At 33.1% G+C, this 18,006-nt stretch overlaps 1 protein-coding gene across 1 annotated transcript in view; it reads right to left on the bottom strand.

Annotated features, from left to right (window-relative positions):
• Nucleotides 1-213: 213 nt before the first annotated feature.
• Nucleotides 214-18,006, bottom strand: part of LOC133180242 (uncharacterized) — a 31,057-nt gene continuing 13,264 nt past the window's right edge. The window contains exons 4-5 of the mRNA XM_061314785.1: nt 670-771; nt 214-352 (exon numbers count right to left, since the gene is read on the bottom strand). Of these exons, the coding sequence (XP_061170769.1) occupies nt 258-352; nt 670-771 (197 nt within the window). The 3' untranslated portion in view covers nt 214-257. The remainder of the gene's footprint in view (nt 353-669; nt 772-18,006) is intronic.

Below are 18,006 nucleotides of genomic sequence, written 5' to 3'. Positions count from 1 at the left end.
AAGCTTTTTTTACTCAAACAATCCCAACCCAAGAATGGACTGAGGTATACATTTACATGCATATGCCTAATTTTTTCTAGACATAAATTGGACTTAAGGGTTATTTTTAATATGTTTATTTTTCATGAATTATTTCTTACCGTCATAAATTAAACACTTTATTTCACAATCATCTTTATCCTCAAACTACATTGTGACTTTGCTGGAATGCTCTTTTTCAAAGGTGAAAGCTTAAATTTATTTCTAGTAACTAAGTTTCAAAACATAAATAAACATAAAATAAAAATATATTGATAGGTTGAATGCACATTCATCGCCTGAGTCTTTGCACTTTTTTGACCACTTGTCACCACTGCAAATAAATTACGGAAAAAAAAATTAAACTGTATGTAATGTTTCAAAGGGATACTTTTAGAACAAAATAATTTCATTAAAAATGTGGGGAAAATAGATATAAAAATCTATCTGGTTTCTAATGTAATCATTATTTTTTTTTTTGATAGGATGTTACAATACCTATCTTAGAAAACATTCCTGATAAATTTCATTCATAAGAAATATTGATTAAAATACTTTTTTGATGATTTGATGATAGATATAATCAGCATTTAGGAATTAAAAAAAAAGAAAAAAAAAGAGGAAATAACATTTATCAAGTTGTTACGTTACCTTTTTCAGGAGTTATTTTAACGTTTTGCCCATCCATAGAGCAAAGGAAAACTTGCCCTTGTTTACAGTTTGAAATAAACCCATCAATTCCAGAAGGATGTCCTAAAACAGATAAATTTCATTTTCTTATTCATATGTATTTAAACTTCCCTTATTGATATGGCAATATTCCATTATAACCTTGATGTGAGGTAAATGTCTCCAAATTGAGAAGACATTAAACAGAGGCAGTCTACTGACAAAAAAGTTGATAAAACAAGGTCATTATCAATCTCCTTGAAAGTCACTATTTCATATATTTCATGGTCGATAAAATGACTCTGTTTGCATAAAATCTGTCGTTAGATCGAATGTTGACTGACGTATGAAATATATGGAGATAACAAACAGTATTCAAGCTCAAAAGTCCATTAAACAATACAAATTTTGTAGCAGAGCAAACACGGATCTCTAAAACAGAAGAGGTGGGATCAGGTGCCATGGAGGAATGAGCATCCCCTGCCGACCGGTCACACCCGCCGTGTGCTACTTGTCATGATCGAGAAATAACGAATTGATACAAATTGTAATGACATTTTCACAATGAATTGCTAAGGGATATTTTTCTGTTAACCGATCATGACAGGGAGCACTTGGCATAGTAACATGTCGACGGAGGAAAGCGCTTGATCCAATCTCTATTTTCAGAGGTACATGTATGCATGTATGTGCTCACAATTTGTACGATTTATTTAGAATTTAACATGACTACCATTCATTATCTTCAGTTTTATCTATTATCATTAAAATCAATTTCAATTTTCAAGCTTAAAATTTTAAAATGTTTTAGTATTTTCTCTGTAAATACAGGTTGTATTTTTTTCCGATTTAAACGCAAATTGTCAACAGTAATTTGCATCCTACTTAGATTCCTCAGATCTAAAATGTCTTAACAAATGTACCCATTATTCTACTCAATGACATCTCTTTGTAGCAAGAAAACTGGCCCCAGGAACATCTTTAGCTCCAGTTAAAAAATGGGTATTATGCTCACATAATTTAGAAATCAATTACTGATGAAAAATGAAAATGCTTTTGAACTTTGTATCAATAAAGTGCTTTTGTGTGCAAATGCAGAGTTTCAGTTCACAAGAAATGAACATTTTATAGATGATCGAACTTTTGACTTAAGTGTAAGTCTGTTTCATGATCTCGGGGCCTGGATTCAATATAATACATACAAGCGAGTCTTCTAAATCATTTTGTACAGACAAATTCTTTAAAAAAAAATGCTAAGACCTCTTGGTCTGATTAGTTTCATCTATTTAATGAGTAATGATATTATGTGTAACGTTTAATGTTAAATGCTGTAAATACTAGAAATGCAAAATATGTGCCTTAGAGTATGGATAATGCAATGGGAAAGAACAAGAGATTAAAAAATGCATCAAGTTTTTGCAAATTGTTTTTTTTCCTTTTGTATAAAAACAATCAAGCTTAAAAATAAAACAAAAATCCTACGGATGGAAGTGTTTGATAAATTATTAAGTAAAAACAGTAGCGAATGTAGGGTTCATTTAACTATAAAAGTTTTAATTACATTACAATTGGCATGAAATTTCTTTACTAACAAAATAAGAAGTTCTGTGGATAACCCCCCCCCCCCCCAAAAAAAAGAACAAGTCTCCCAGAACACATTTGTCTCGTTCTGTATAGTTCTATAATTATTCCAAACATTTTCTATTTCATCTTGATTCTTAACATTTAGCAAAAAAAAAAAAATGTTTAAAGAGCAATTGTTATGAATTTTTTGAATGTCTTCAAATTCATCTTTGTATCTCGTGAGTCAGGAAATCGGATTTCAGGATGGAGCTTGATTTAATACATTTTTGAAAGTGCATTTGTTTTCTTTTCATTAGCAATTTTTGAAACAAAACTTCATTAGAAATTGTTAAGAGGTTGAATAATTATGTGAAAAAGGGGTTTCTAAAAGGGATTCAACTGGTTGGATATATAAACAAGAGGCCCATTCGCCACATCGCTCACCTGAGTATCTTTGGACAAGCTGTTCTTTACCAGATTTCCCCCCTTGTAATACCTATTGTGGTCCCGCCCTATCTCCGGGGGTCATGATTTGAACAATTTAGAATCTACACTACTTGAGTATGCTTCCACATAAGTTTCAGCTTTTCTGGCTCAGTGGTTCTTGAAAAGAAGATTTTTAAAGATTTTTCCTATATATTTTTATGTAAAACTTGGAACCTTATTCTGGCTCCACCCTACCCCCTGGGGTCATGATTTGAATAATTTAGAATCTACACTACCAGAGAATGCTTCCACATAAGTTTCAGCTTTCTTTTTTGGTTCAGATGTTCTTGAGAAGAAGATTTTTCTTATATATCTTTATGTAAAACTTTGATTTCCTATTATGGCCCCGCCCTACCCTCAGAGGTCATGATTTGAACAATTTAGAATTTTTACTTCGTCAGGATGCTTCCACATAAGTTTCAGCTTTTCTGGCCCAGTGGTTCTTGAGAAGATTTTTTAATGACTCCACCCTATTTTTGTCTTTTCTTGATTATCTCCCCTTGTAAGGAGATTTGACCCTTTATCTTAACAATTTAAACTCCGCTTCACACAAGCATACTTTGTACCAAGTTTGGTTAAAATTTGCCCAGTGGTTCTTGAGGAGAAGTTGAAAGTGTGAAAAGTTTACAGACAGACGGACGACGGGTGATCAGAAAAGCTCACTTGAGCTTTCAGCTCAGTTGAGCTAAAAAGCATTAAAAGTCCGCATTCCTTCATAATCCTTGGTAAAACTGAGGGTATGCATCATTTTAAAAAACAACAACACAATTTGTACTCTCCATATTTGCATATTCATATTAATTTTTCTCTCAATAAATTCAAACAATGCGGAAAATTAGAACAAATCATCATGTATATAAGAAATGAGCATGTACTAGTATTTGACTTTATTTTGCATTGTTATTTTTCGCAAAATGTGCCAGATTTTAATTCGTAAATGTTACAATTAATATAAAGTATGTGTGAATCTCGACTTGTATGATTAAAGGTAGCATATAATGAGTGTGTATACTCATATTTCATAGAACGGAATGACTTTGTCCATCACTGAATAAACAGACTTCAGTTTTCCCTTCAATACGTTGTACAGACCATCTTTTAACCATCCCTGAAGCGCCAAATTTAAATGACTTGCCTGCATACCATGCGACACCATTGTAGAACTTTGCCCTTTTGTCAGATCGTTTAAAGTGACCAGATCATGAGAGCTTCCATTACTTTTTGTTCATATTTGACAGCTTTTCGTTGTTCATGATGACAGAGACTAACTCAGTGAGAACTTTTCTCGCTTTTTCGGTGTTTTTCAGCAAGATTTTTAACATACTTGCATCATTTTCAGCATTATGCTCATTAAAAGATTCAAAATCTGGAACGAATGATTTTGCGAAATCTTGAAACCTATATGATGGATATACTCTTTTGAATACATTTAATGTGTTTAAAAACGACATTTTTTTTAAATCAAATCAGCGAGACCGTTTATGGTTAAGCTTTAAATGTACGACACTAAAATACTCGCATCAAATTGTGCATTACGTGAATCAATTAAAGAAGATGGAAACCTTCTTAGCCACTCGGCAAAATCGACTGTATATAGCACAAAGAAATTGAATAAAGATTATATTTGCAAAGAATGACGAAACATTGCGTTTTACTTTGAAAAAACAGTATTAATATTTTAATCTTGCATTTTCCAACATTAACAAAGCTCTTAATTTATTGACATGTCCTTTATTTTTAATTACATATAAATAAATATGTGTACAGACACAGAAACTTAAATGCATGTTTCCTTTGAACAACTGCAAAATATGTTTTTGCGTGTTTGTAGTTCGAATCATATTGTGACATCAACAATCTACCTTCGAGCTACCTTCAAGGCCGGAACTGACCTAGTTAAATATCCACACGGACAGCAGTTAAGCATATTAGGGAGAAGGTCACACCTCTAACTGATAAGACTACAGAGTGAAGCTATAAATAGATACCTGCATGGAACAAACACGTGTTACACAGAAAGTAGAGATAAAACTCTGCACACAGTTTTATTATTTCTTTCTTCGCTTTGAATACACTTCTTTAATATAGCGCATCTATATATTATTTTTAAAATTAAATGTTTTCTTTTTGTGTTTCTTTTTTCCCTTTAGTCTTCTAGGGGCCTTTGGGTCAGTCTTGAATGAAATAGAAGTATGTTCTCTGTTTACATATTCATTCCAGTGCAAAGTACCAAGGAAAGCACGCACTTTATATTGTTCACTTGCAAATGCTATTTCTTTGTCTTGATAAATATTCAATGTATTATTAAAACTTTCCACAAAGTACGTATCTCTTCCTAAATTAAAATGGTCTGGATCCTTATATAATTATAGTGGAATTTATAATGACACATCTCAATAATTTAACTGCCACTGGATTTTCAATTACAACCTTTGAAGGTTCATGATTTTTATCCAGTTTACATCTAGAGCTGGGGTGACATTGTTTGTGTTTGTGGTTATTTTGATAATGGTCCACAATATTGTTCAACAAATTTCTCAAACTAGTAGAATTCCCATCACAATGCCTGGTTGCTCAGTAAGAATGTATTGCAACAGGTTCCACTTTATCAATCAATTCTTCAGATCACGTTTTTCCTTCCTTGTATCTTGGTCCACTTGATATATCAGTCAAGGCTTTTTTATCACTCTGGACGCCATGCCAAAGATCGTTTTGATTACATGTAAATTCATGTTCTCTTCCCCTTACAAATTTATTGATGGCCATATTCCTATCGTGGGTAAGTACATTCACAGAAATGTCTCTGTTGTCAAAATCTTCACACATTTTCCTTGTTCCAACTATCTCATGTCTTTGGGAAATGGGTTCCTCTGCCTTTGTGACATGGGCACAATTAAGACTTTATGGGATCTTTCCCCAATCGCAACAAGTGTGTCCTGTGCATTTTTTCTCCAGCCATGGCGTGCATCAGTTATTATGTCTATTCCATCCAAGTTTTTATATAATCCAACTTCTTCTAAAATAACAGTTGTGCATGAATCCTCATATTCCTCTTGTACAAATTGTTTATACATTTTGAAAAATGGATTTCGTTTGTCTACGGAATGAATTCCAAGACCTGCGGCATTACAGAATCTGGAATAATGAGAAGGCATCCCGCTGCATAGAAATGCATGGTTGATTCTTTCATTAACAAGGTATCTCCCGTCGGGTAAGTATGGAGAAGATGCCCAGAGATAGGAATGTTTTCCTCTGTCGCCCCGGGTACAATTTAATTTTAATGAATACACATGACTTCTCTTAGTGACTTTTTGATTTCTAGAATTCCTCTGCAGTACTTTCCATGGGTTTCTGAAACATCCATCAGTTTTTTGATAGATTGCATTGATGTCACAAAAAAGTCCTGCTTCACTTTACTCTTCTTTACTTTGGTATAAGTTCCCGGTGATTTGAAATTATCACTTTAACTTGTTTCTAGGGATTTTCTTCAGGTATCAAGCAATGATTCCATTATGTCTGTGTTGTTGACAGGTCTCCCTAATTTACTGACCAAAACTTCCTTTACTTTCTGAAGACTTTGCATTATTTCTTTTTTTCCTTCAGTAATTGGCATTTCAAACAGGTCGTTTTCGCTTGGTTTCTGCCATTTTCTTGACTTCTTATGTACTTTACTTTTCTATATTCTTCCAATGTTTACTCACTTTTCTTGTTGTAGTGGTATATTTAATGTTTCTTGTAATTTTGTGTTTCGGACTGGGCCATTATTTTTTTGTGATGTACCAGGATACAATCATATTTCTTATTTTCAATGTAATTAACAGACGGGTGTCAAATATGATTCATAGTTTGCTCCTCGTGGTAAACTGGTACTATAATTGCAAAATCAGGTTTCACCCCTTGGGTTTGAAAATATTTTTTATTTGTTGATTAGAATATTTATAATCTTATTTTACCCTTCGTAGAAAACAAATGGATTAGACCAGTTACAATGTAACATGTAAAGGTGAAATATTTTCACAGTGGGGAGGCACTCCCTGCATCACGCCAAATGTCAATAAATCTACTAGTCAGCACACCTCCCATAAAGGGCCCTCGGGGGTCAAAGAATATGAAGCGAGAAAAACTCCAGAGATAATTATCAAAGTTTTAAATGACCAAATAGACAACAACATATGTTTATAAATCTTCTTTGGTACCCCATGCCTTAAAACTTTCCCTCCAATTCCAACCATTGTTTTTGTAGCAAAATGGAAGAAAATGAGGACAGAAGTTTACTTTTTTTAAAGAGTGAATCCTGAACAAAGGGAAACAATTATTCAATTTATAAATTTTAATGAATGGGAATTAGATGAAATGTTATGCGAAGGGGATACTACTGAAAATCAGGACACTAGTGATGAAGACTTTGAGAGGACATTTCGTATCCCACAGAATGAGAAATATGATGAATGTCAACAGTGTTTTTGCAAACCGTGCATAACAGATTAAAAAAACACGCAGATGTGGTGGCCTTCTGAATCGGTATTACCTGATAGAAGAAATAGCTCGTCCGAAAGCAAAAGTTTAAGTTTTTTTTGACAATGCTCTTTTATAGAGGAGTTCTTCTTGATGTTAGATATAGAGAAAGAAAACTGATTGTGCTGCAGTCAGACCCTCGATTTACAAATGTTGCAAGCCTTGCAAGCCATTGTAGGGACATTCTACCTGAATGTGTTGTTACTCAGCTACGTTAAGGAAGGCCTGAGTTCACATTTGTGATGCACTGTATGGGAAGTTTCATTGTGACGTCATTAAAAATTTCACAAGCGACAAAAATCTATTTAACTACATGATAATGCGTAAATGAAAACTTGCATTCATTTATTTTATCAATTATTTAAAAAAGAATGTAAAATCACAACATTTGATAACAACAATGCCGAGTAATTAGAAGCAACTCTTATGTCAGAAATGACGTCACTAGCCTTGACTTGACGCAGTACAAGTGATCCAGAGGAGTGGATCCATTAGTTTAATAATTACAAAAATGCGTAAATGAATATAAAACCATCGCAAATGTTTAAATCTAATCAATTGAATTGAAAGTAAATAATTTATTTAAAACACATATATAAATTATTATTTTATCTAGGTGCTATGGAGCTGCACAATGACATAGAATGTAAAGAATATCCTTAACACGATAATTGTATTCCTAATTAACCTCAAAAGTGCAAGGGCATAGACTACACTGTTTGAGCTGAAATACAGAATATCAATTGCTTATATCATGTATATTTTAAAAAGTGCTGGGAGCTGAATATGGTCGGCGTAGCATTATTTTTATTCATGACAGAATTAAAGCAAAGTAGGAATTTTTAGCTTTTGTACGCAATTTCAGCAAAATTACGAGTACTTCCGAAGCAGTTCAAACTAGCTCCCAGCACTTTTCGGGTAGCCGATGTAAATCTTTTTTAATGTGTAACAATTTTTCTCTCCAAAAACTTGCGTAAGCCCTTGCACTAGCGTCATTTTCTACATTCAGCTTATCAATTCTATTTTTATACCAGTCACGTGACACACAGCTGATACATGCGATGTAAATGGTACTGTGTGCGGACCCAAACCTATCCATTATGGATATCTATATTTTACCTTTCCTACATGTTAACAGTTACTTTGTTATAAAGATTTTTAAAAATTATACATTTTAAGAAGGTACTTAGGTCGCATTTTCCATTTCCTTCCTTAACATAGCTGAGTAATCTGGTCAGATTTTGGTTTACCAACCAAAAGCATATTCCATGCATGGGACACCGTTGCAGTGACTGTCATGTTTATATATATAAATATATATATATATATATATATATATATATATATATATATATATATATATATATATATAAATTAAGGAAATTCATGATTTTGTGAAAATTACATTTGTTTGCAACTATTAAGTTTTATCTGTTGACTGGAGTGCATATGTACTAATTACTTGTATACTCTGCTGTGAGCAGCGGTCAGGTGATAACAGCATGATGCATTTTCATCTGTTCATGTTTACATACAGTGTGTGTGTGTGTTCTTTATCTCTCAGCAAATAAAAGGAATTAATGGACTTTTCTTTCTCTTTGCTGAGGTAAGAGAATGAGGCATAATCATATTAAGAAGCCATTATGAATGCGTCCATAGAGATTAGAGCTTCCGGTGTGAATACGAACAGAGCTTTGCTGTCAATCAAAACGGGCAGATTTTGAAAATCAATGTCACTTCAGAATTTCAATTGATAAATTCTCCCTTTTTAGAAACATTTGAAATATATTCTATGCATTTTCATATGCATAATACTAAACCTTATTTATATAATAACTATCTTAAGGAGGTTCGATCCTGAGCTTTTGAGCAGATTTTGGTCTGGACCTTTATTTCTAAAATTCTGCATCATTTTTAAGTTCCAACATTAAATCTGGATTCTACAATGCAAATAAAACTTTATCCAATGAAAAAAACCGCGATTAAATTCCATTCCAGTAGGATTAAGCCAGGAACTATATTTTGTGGCGGAAGGTTTTTTAGAAGAAAATGATCAATTCTTCCCTTTTGAAATATATACAGTACTGTTAAGTTAAGATTCGTATTTTTCCATGCTGGTTGCAAACAGAGCTGTTTTTGAAGTGAAATGTTTTATGCTGGTTCTGAAATATCCATTAAATTATTTCTTATGAATTCTTTCATTACATTGTGACAAATAAAGTAAATATATTCTGAAAGTCCAGGGAAAAAATTGAGCCAATTTTAACATAAAATTAACACTTTTTAATAATATCTAAAAATTTAGATCATAGACCCCCACTTTTGTTTTTCTTTTCTGAATATATAAGATAACTTTGATCAATCTGCTTAAATTCAGCAAAAGTGTAAGACTTTAAAATAATTTTCTTGCTTATTAAATTTTTAATGCCAGAAAAATCACATTTTGTGAGTGCAGAAAGGTCAAATAATTGATTATGCGAAGCAATTTGAAACTTTCTCTTAGTCACAATTTGAATGTGTCTTTTTTAAAATAGACTAATAGTTTATTTTGTCCCATGATTTATTTGGATAAAAACTTTGGAGGGAAAACGTCGAAGGTGTGATTTTTGATTAAGACACAAATTTCATTGCAAAAAGGTCATATTAAATGTACTGTAGCGCCAAAAGAAGCATATTGACCCCCATTTTTTGTTTTGAATTTTAATTAAGCTATGTGTGTAGAAACTAAAAATATACTTGACAAAAAAGTTTAAGACTTTAAATATCAGGATCCAACCTCGTTAAAATGGTAATTGGTGTTATTAGTATAAATTCAAAAATATATCCCCTGAAGCGAAGGGTGGCAAGAAAATTGAAATTTGCACCATTTTTTTGATTGGCTGCTATTTATACCCCAGAGCCGGGCTTTAACAAATACACTAAATTCAAGCTAAAGAAGAACTATAGAAGTTTTTTGTCGTAAATCATGAAAAAACAACCAAATATATGTTTATATCAGTTAAATGAATAAGTTAAGTCCCATTTAGTTTCAATTCCCATTCAAAGTATCTTAGTAATGACTAACAATTATTTATAGATTTTTTAAGGTGATATTAAACAAAGAATTGAATATTATAGAAGTAAACGATTTTTAAATATTTCAGAGATTTGATATGTGTATCATTTACAGCCAAACAAATCCCAAAATATACACCGAACTTTTCATGCATTTTTTTTTTCTATCTTCTGTCCTTCAATCACGATTTCTGTAGTCAGAAGACAACGCTTACAATACCTTTCAGTCCCAAACCCGTGTAAGACGGAGGTATTTACTACAAAATCTTTTTTTATCGGTTTTTTAGCCCTTCTGAGCCAAAGGCTCAAAGAGCTAAAGCTATGGCCATTTGTGCGGTGTGCGTAAACTTTTTAGAATATGGGCCATAACTCAAGAACCCCTTGGCCAATTATTGTCAAATTTGTCACAGGGTATTCTTGGCCCAAGGGCTCCCTTTTGTACTAAAACTGGGGTTGTGACCCTTTAACAAGGGGAGATAATTAGGAAAATAGAAACAAAAGTACTGGTTGCTAAAAAATCTTCTTCTCAAGAACCACTGGGCAGATTATCACCAAACTTACACAAAAGGATAAGGATATGTTGTAGATTAAAATTTGCACGGGGATTTACCCTGGGGCAAAGGGCGTGGTCTCAAGATCACTTCAAAGTTGACCAAAAATTACATTTTATTAAAATGTTGATATTTTGCTTACTATAAGGACTAGGATCATCAAATCTTGTCATTTGGTGCATCTAAGGACCTCATATCATGCTGACTCAAAATTAGGTCACGGTCACCTACTTTTTAAATTTTGCGGCCATTCTTTTTCAAAATGATTTAGAGGCATATTTTGAACAAAATATAAGGCCTATGATCATCAAACTTTGTCAGTTGATGCATCTTGGGTCCTCAAAGTATGTCAACTAAAAATAGGTCACCTTGACCTACTTTTTGAATTTTATGGCTAATCTTTTTTAAAACAATTAAGGTCATTAATTCGAATACGGGGAGGCTTAGAATCATTAAATCTTGTAAGATGATGCATCTTGGGGCCATAAAACATATTTATTAAAAAGTAGGTCACAGTGACCTACTTTTTGAACTTTGCAGGCATTCGATTTCAAAGCGTTTTAAGGCATAATTTGGACATTTTAAGTCCTATGATCATAAAACTTTGTAAGTTGATGGATCTTGGGTCCTCAAAAAAGGTCAACTGAAAAGTAGGTCACCGTGATCTACTTTTCAATTTATATGACTATAATTAAATATTTCAGGTACTAATTGGCTTAGAATCATCAAACTTTGTAAGTTGATGCATCTTGGGTTTTCGGAGTAGGTCGACTAAAAAGTAGGTCACAGTGACCTACTTTTGAAAATTTATGGCGTTAATTAAATATTTCGGGTACTAATTGGCTTAGAATCATCAAACTTTGTCAGTTGATGCATCTTGGGTCTTCAGAGTAGGTCGACTAAAAAGTAGGTCATCGTGACCTACTTTTGAAAATTTATGGCTTTAATTAAATATTTCAGGTACTAATTGGCTTAGAATCATAAAACTTTGTCAGTTGATGCGTCATGGGTCTTCGGAGTAGGTTGACTTAAAAGTAGGTCACCGTGACCTACTTTCGGAAAATTTATGGCTTTAATAAAATATTTCGGGTACTAATTGTCTTAGAATCATAAAACTTTGTCGGTTTATGCATCATGGGTCCTCGGGACCTACTTTTGAAAATTTATGGCTTTAATCAAATATTTCGGGTACTTATTGGCTTAGAATCATTAAACTTTGTCAGTTGATGCGTCTTGGGTCCTCGGAGTACAACAACTGAAAAGTAGGTCACGATGACCTACTTTTGAAATTTTATGGCTGTATTTAATATTTTCAGGAATTATTTGGCTTAGAATTGTCAAAATTTGTCAGTTGATGCATCTTTGGTCCTCGGAGTAGGTTGACTGAAAAGTAGGTCACCGTGACCTACTTTTGAAAATTTATGACTGTAATTAAATATTTTGGGTACTTATTGGCTAGAATTATCAAACTTTGTCAGTCGATGCATCTTTGGTCCTCGGAGTACAGCAACTGAAAAGTAGGTCACAGTGACCTACTTTTGAAAATTTATGTCTTTAATTAAATATTACAGGTACTAATTGACTTTGAATCATCAAACTTTGTCAGTTGATGCATCTTGGGTCCTTGGAGTAAAACAATTGAAAAGAAGTTCACTTTGACCTACTTATAAAATTTTATGGTTATAATTTTAAAAAAATATTTTAGGTATTAATTGGCTTAGAATCATCAAACTTAGTTGATGGGTCCTCATAGAATGACAAGTGATAAGTAGGTCACCATGACCAACTCTCAGGTACTAATTGGCTTAGAATCATCTTGGGTTCTCAGAGTGTGAATTGGAATTTCAAGGGTTTATCTAAATATACAGGATACTTCGAGGCTTCAAATAGAAGTGATAGGTTGTACAGTTTATCAGAAGACCGATTCAAGGCCCATAGGCCTCTTGTATATATTTAAGAGAGGGTGTCACGAATCATCAAGCTTACTCAGTGTAATTGATGTTAACTATTAAATTTAAAAATTTCGGGATTTTTGCGTTAATCAACTTCCTTAACAGTTTTATCATTTGTGGTAAAATTTTACAATGATTAGCCAACTCGTTTCCATGGTAACCATATATCAAAGTAAGTAAAATACACGCTTTAGAAAAATTCAGATTCAGACATTTGCAGTACTTTTGTATAGTACAACAAATAAAAAATCAATAAATATTAATAAAACTAATTAAAACTATTTTTAAGAAACTAGTATTTTTATATTTTGTCTGCATGTGAACAAAAACTTTAAATTTCTATTAGTTTTTCTACATGCTCTTAGCCTATTTTTGACCCTGTTTCGGTGACTGAATTCTCAAATTTAAAACAAGAAAATAAATAACTGATGCTATTCTTAAAAAAGGTGAACATTATTACTGTGTATATCAACATTAAAATTGAGAGGCATTCTTAAGTGGGCTTAAATTGAAAAGATTTTTTTTATCATACTGATGGATACTTTTCCCATCTTATATTCTCATGAATTACCTCCCTTGGAAGCTTTTCTGTGATAGAAACAAAAAATGTCGGCAACCTTTGGATGATCTGGAGCACTGACTCAAGGAAAATTCATGTTGTTTCAAGAGGGAAAAAGATTCATAATCTTGTCAACAACAAAACCCTTTCACAAATCAGGTAATACAATTAAAAAAAATAATATTTATTTCTAAAAGCAGAGACATATATCTCTGCTAAAAGCGATCACTTTCTTCCTTATCCGAATTTTCTCCATTTATCTGTTCACAGTAAACTGGTAAATAAATGCATGCAAAGTCCAAATGAATTAGTTTCCTTAATTGTTTATTATCCAAAAAACGCCTCACACATTACTTCAATTTATAAATATTTTTCCTTTTTGCAGAGGTTTGCAGAAACATTTATATTCATTTGATGCAAATATTTTAATAACATAAATAATGCACAGCTGATGCAGTGACAATCAAAACCGACACCTATCGAACTGGTACATATATGTATTTTCTCTATATTTATTTGTAATTAAAATGCCTAATATATCTATGTACATGTTATAATCAAAGATTTTTTAATCATGATTTAAATTTATTTAACAGTTTAAAATGTTCTTAAAGTTTAACATTAATTTGTATAAATGCATTTTAAAAGGAATGAAATATATGGAGATAACGAACAGGAAACATTGAAATTCATATTTCGGATCAAAGATATTTTTGCGGTGGATGGAATGGGAGTTGGGTGTTTTACATTAACTTCAACAGATGCCAAACATAAAAAGTTTCACATGCAAGAAAAAAAAATTAAAAATCCCTGAAAACCCTTTTGAATCTCAGGAGGGGGTGGTGGTATGAAAAAATACTTTCTTAAGTCAATTCCTTCAGATATATTACTATACTCGTACTTATCAATATACTAGTAAGAGGGATCCTTATTTCCTCGGCAAAGGTCATTTTACTGTTACTTTTACTATGAAAGTCTGTAGATCAGATTTGCACATGGAAATTGCAAATTGTAATACATTAATAAATTTTGCAAGGTGACAGAGTCAAACTGATTTGTTTTCAGATAAAAGATAATGCATGAATGTATTATATTTCTTTCCTTTTTTACTCTACAAAAGCCAAGAAAAACTCTTGTTAGCAGCAGTACAGAATTTCATGTAAATCATATAGGGTAGCTCTAAATGCAGATATACGTACTATACGTACACTTTACAAATTCATCATAATATTTAAAAATGCTGCTAGCATCTAGAAAAAAGACAATTAAGCCTTTTGCAGTTATTCACTGGTATTAGCAGTCATTTATTTTTAAATAGCAAGACTTATTGAATAAAAACAGAAATATAAATCACTATTATTTATTTGTTGTTTACATGTTTGTCTCTGATCAGAAGAAAAGAAATACTGTAAAATATATATTTTATTTGTTAATTTTGAAGGACAAATTTTCAAGGTTTGAGAAAAAATATTTAATTTCATGGTTGAAGAAGTGTGGCATTGTTAAAATTTATAAAACTCCATAAAATTAATGTTTCCACAGTACAATACTGCATCATAATGTACATGCCCATGCATGTAAAACCTTCCAATAGTGATCACCGACTTTTAATTCCCACCATCCATTAAAAAAAAAAGTTGCTTAAATGTATTTTATTTCCTCTAATATTTCTCAATTTTCAAGTTAAATGGATTTGTGTCATAACATTTTAACATTCACAGAAAAAGTCGGTATAATAACAGGCATAATTTCAAGGTCAAACCTATAATTATATTTTTTTTTATTAGGTCACCTGAGTCACTCAGGTGACCTATTGCTATCTGTTTTCGTCCGTCGTCGTGCGTCGTCCGTCGTGCGTCGTGTGTTAACATTTGAACATTTTCAGCTTCTTCTCTGTAACCGCTGAACCAATTTCAGCCAATTTTTGCATATGGCATCTATGTGTGAAGGGGAACAAAATTTGTGAATTTCATGGTCCCTGCCCCCCTGGGGCCTGAGGGGTGGGGCTAAAACCATCAAAATTAATGCAATCTTTAAAAATCTTCTTCTTTACTCCTGGACATCAAGCAGTCAAACTGATGAAATGATTGTAATAAGCATTGAGCCGTCTACCTAAATTGTGAAATTCATGGCCCCAGGGTCAGGGGTTCTGGTGCTCGGGCGGGGCTATATAGATCATATAGTGAAAGTGCATTATTTCTTTGAAAATCTTCTTCTCTGCTCCTGGGTATTATTGAAACAAATTGAATACATAGTTATGATAAGCAAGGGTGACTCTACCAAAATTGTGAAATTCATGGCCCCAGAGTCAGGGGTTCTGGTGCTAGGGTGGGGCTATATAGATCGTATAGTGAAAGTGCATTATTTCTTTGAAAATCTTCTTCTGTACTCCTGGGTATTATTTAAACAAATTAGATACAGAGTTATGATCAGCAAGGGTGACTCTACCAAAATTGTGAAATTCATGGCCCCGGGGTCAGGGGTTCTGGTGCTGGGGGGGGTATATAGATCATATAGTGAAAGTGCATTATTTCTTTAAAAATCTTCTTCTCTTCTCCTTGGTATTATTGAAACAAATTGAATACATAGTTATGATAAGCAAGAGTGACTCTACCAAAATTGTGAAATTCATGGCCCCTGGGTCAGGGGTTCTGGTGCTAGGGTGGGGCTATATAGATCGTATAGTGAAAGTGCATTATTTCTTTGAAAATCTTCTTCTCTACTCCTGGGTATTATTTAAACAAATTAGATACAGAGTTATGATCAGCAAGGGTGACTCTACCAAAATTGTGAAATTCATGGCCCCAGGGTCAGGGGTTCTGGTGCTGGGGGGGGGGGTATATAGATCATATAGTGAAAGTGCATTATTTCTTTAAAAATCTTCTTCTCTACTCCTTGGTATTATTGAAACAAATTGAATACATAGTTATGATAAGCAAGAGAGACTCTACCAAAATTGTGAAATTCATGGCCCCTGGGTCAGGGGTTCTGGTGCTAGGGTGGGGCTATATAGATCACATAGTGAAAGTACATTATTTCTTTGAAAATCTTTTTCTCTACTCCTGGTTATTATTTAAACAAATTAAATACATAGTTATGATAAGCAAGAGCGACTCTACCAAAATTGTGAATTTCATGGCCCCTGGGTCAGGGGTTCTGATGTTAGGGCAGGGCTCTATTGATTATATAGTGAAAATGCATTAATGCTTTAAAAATCTTCTTCTCTGCTTCTGGGTATTATTTAAACAAACTAAGTACATTGTTATGATAAGCAAGGACACCTCTTCCAAAATTGTGAAATTCATGGCCCCAGGGACAGGGGTTCTGGTGCTAGGGTGGGGCTATATAGCTCCTACAGTGAAGGTGAATTATTTCTTTGAAAATTCTCTTCTCTGCCCCTGGGTACTATTTAAACAAACTAAGTACATTGTTATGATATGCAAGGATGCCTCTTCTAAAATTGTGAATTTCATGGCCCCAGGGTCAAGGGTTCTGGTCAAAAGGGGGGGGGCTCTATTGATTATATAGTGAAAAATCAAAATTTCTTTGAAAATATTCTTTTCTGCTTCTGGTTAAAAAGCAAAGAAGCTAAGTATATAGTTATGATGAGCAAGTGTGCTTCTTCCGGAGTAGTGAATTGCATGACCCCTGGGTCAGATGTGCTGGTATAAGGGTGGGGCTGTTGATAATGTAGTGAAAATGCATTAATTCTATTAAATAATCCTGTCTGCTCCTTAATGTTAAGCAGTTATACAAAGTGATTACTTATGATGAGTAAACTTGAAACTTCTGGTCCCAGGGTGAGAGGCTCTGGTGTTTCTCGGTGGTGAAGGGGGGGGGGGGGGGAGGGGCTCTATTGATAATATAGTGAATCTGTAGTGAAAATGCATTATTTCTTTAAAAATCTTCTCTGCACTTGGGCATATCAGAGGCAAAAAGTGTAAAAGTTGTAATAAGGAAGGGTATTTTTACCAGATTTTTGAACATCTGGACCATTTGGTCAAGTGTTCTGGTCCTAGCCAGGGCTCAATTAATTTGCATTCTACTGAGAGGAGTTATTCCCCTTTGCTGTTTACTTTTGATAATTAATCACTGTAAATAATGTACTTGAAAAATTAATAGAATAAGAGAATTATGCAAGAATTTTTATTGTATAATGCAAAAAGTATTTTCGTAGTTTTAATGATCATGTGGACTTGTAAGTAATAGATAAATAAAAATGAGACAAAAATAACTTGTCTTATTAAATGTTCATCAAAGACCAAGAGAGGCCAATGTAAGAGATAGCAACTGTCAACAAAGAATTAAAATAGTACAAAGCACTGATAGTTTGTTAATATACTGTATGGTGATAGTGATAAATGGGGAACAGATTAGAACCTAATTTATGAACTGTTAATGAATAGTAGACTAATTATTTTGTTGATCCTGATCTCCCTATTTTTCATGCTTTTGGGCAACAAAGCTTCACCTTTCATTTCATTTTAATACTCTATGGATCCTCTAAATTGTTGTATTGTACTCAGGTGACCGTTAAGGCCCTTGGGCCTCTTGTTCTTTCATAGAGAAGAAATCATCTGTTGAAACCAGTATCAGTCATATTTGGCACAGATGGATCTTAAGATAATGTAAGTATATT

This window comes from Saccostrea echinata, unplaced genomic scaffold (genome assembly GCF_033153115.1).
Source record: "Saccostrea echinata isolate AGI-Se365-2 ecotype Australia unplaced genomic scaffold, CSIRO_AGI_Sech_v1 ptg000006l, whole genome shotgun sequence".
NCBI lineage: Eukaryota > Metazoa > Mollusca > Bivalvia > Ostreida > Ostreidae > Saccostrea > Saccostrea echinata.
Note: the sequence above shows the minus strand (reverse complement) of the source record. Positions and strands in the feature narration are given on the sequence as shown.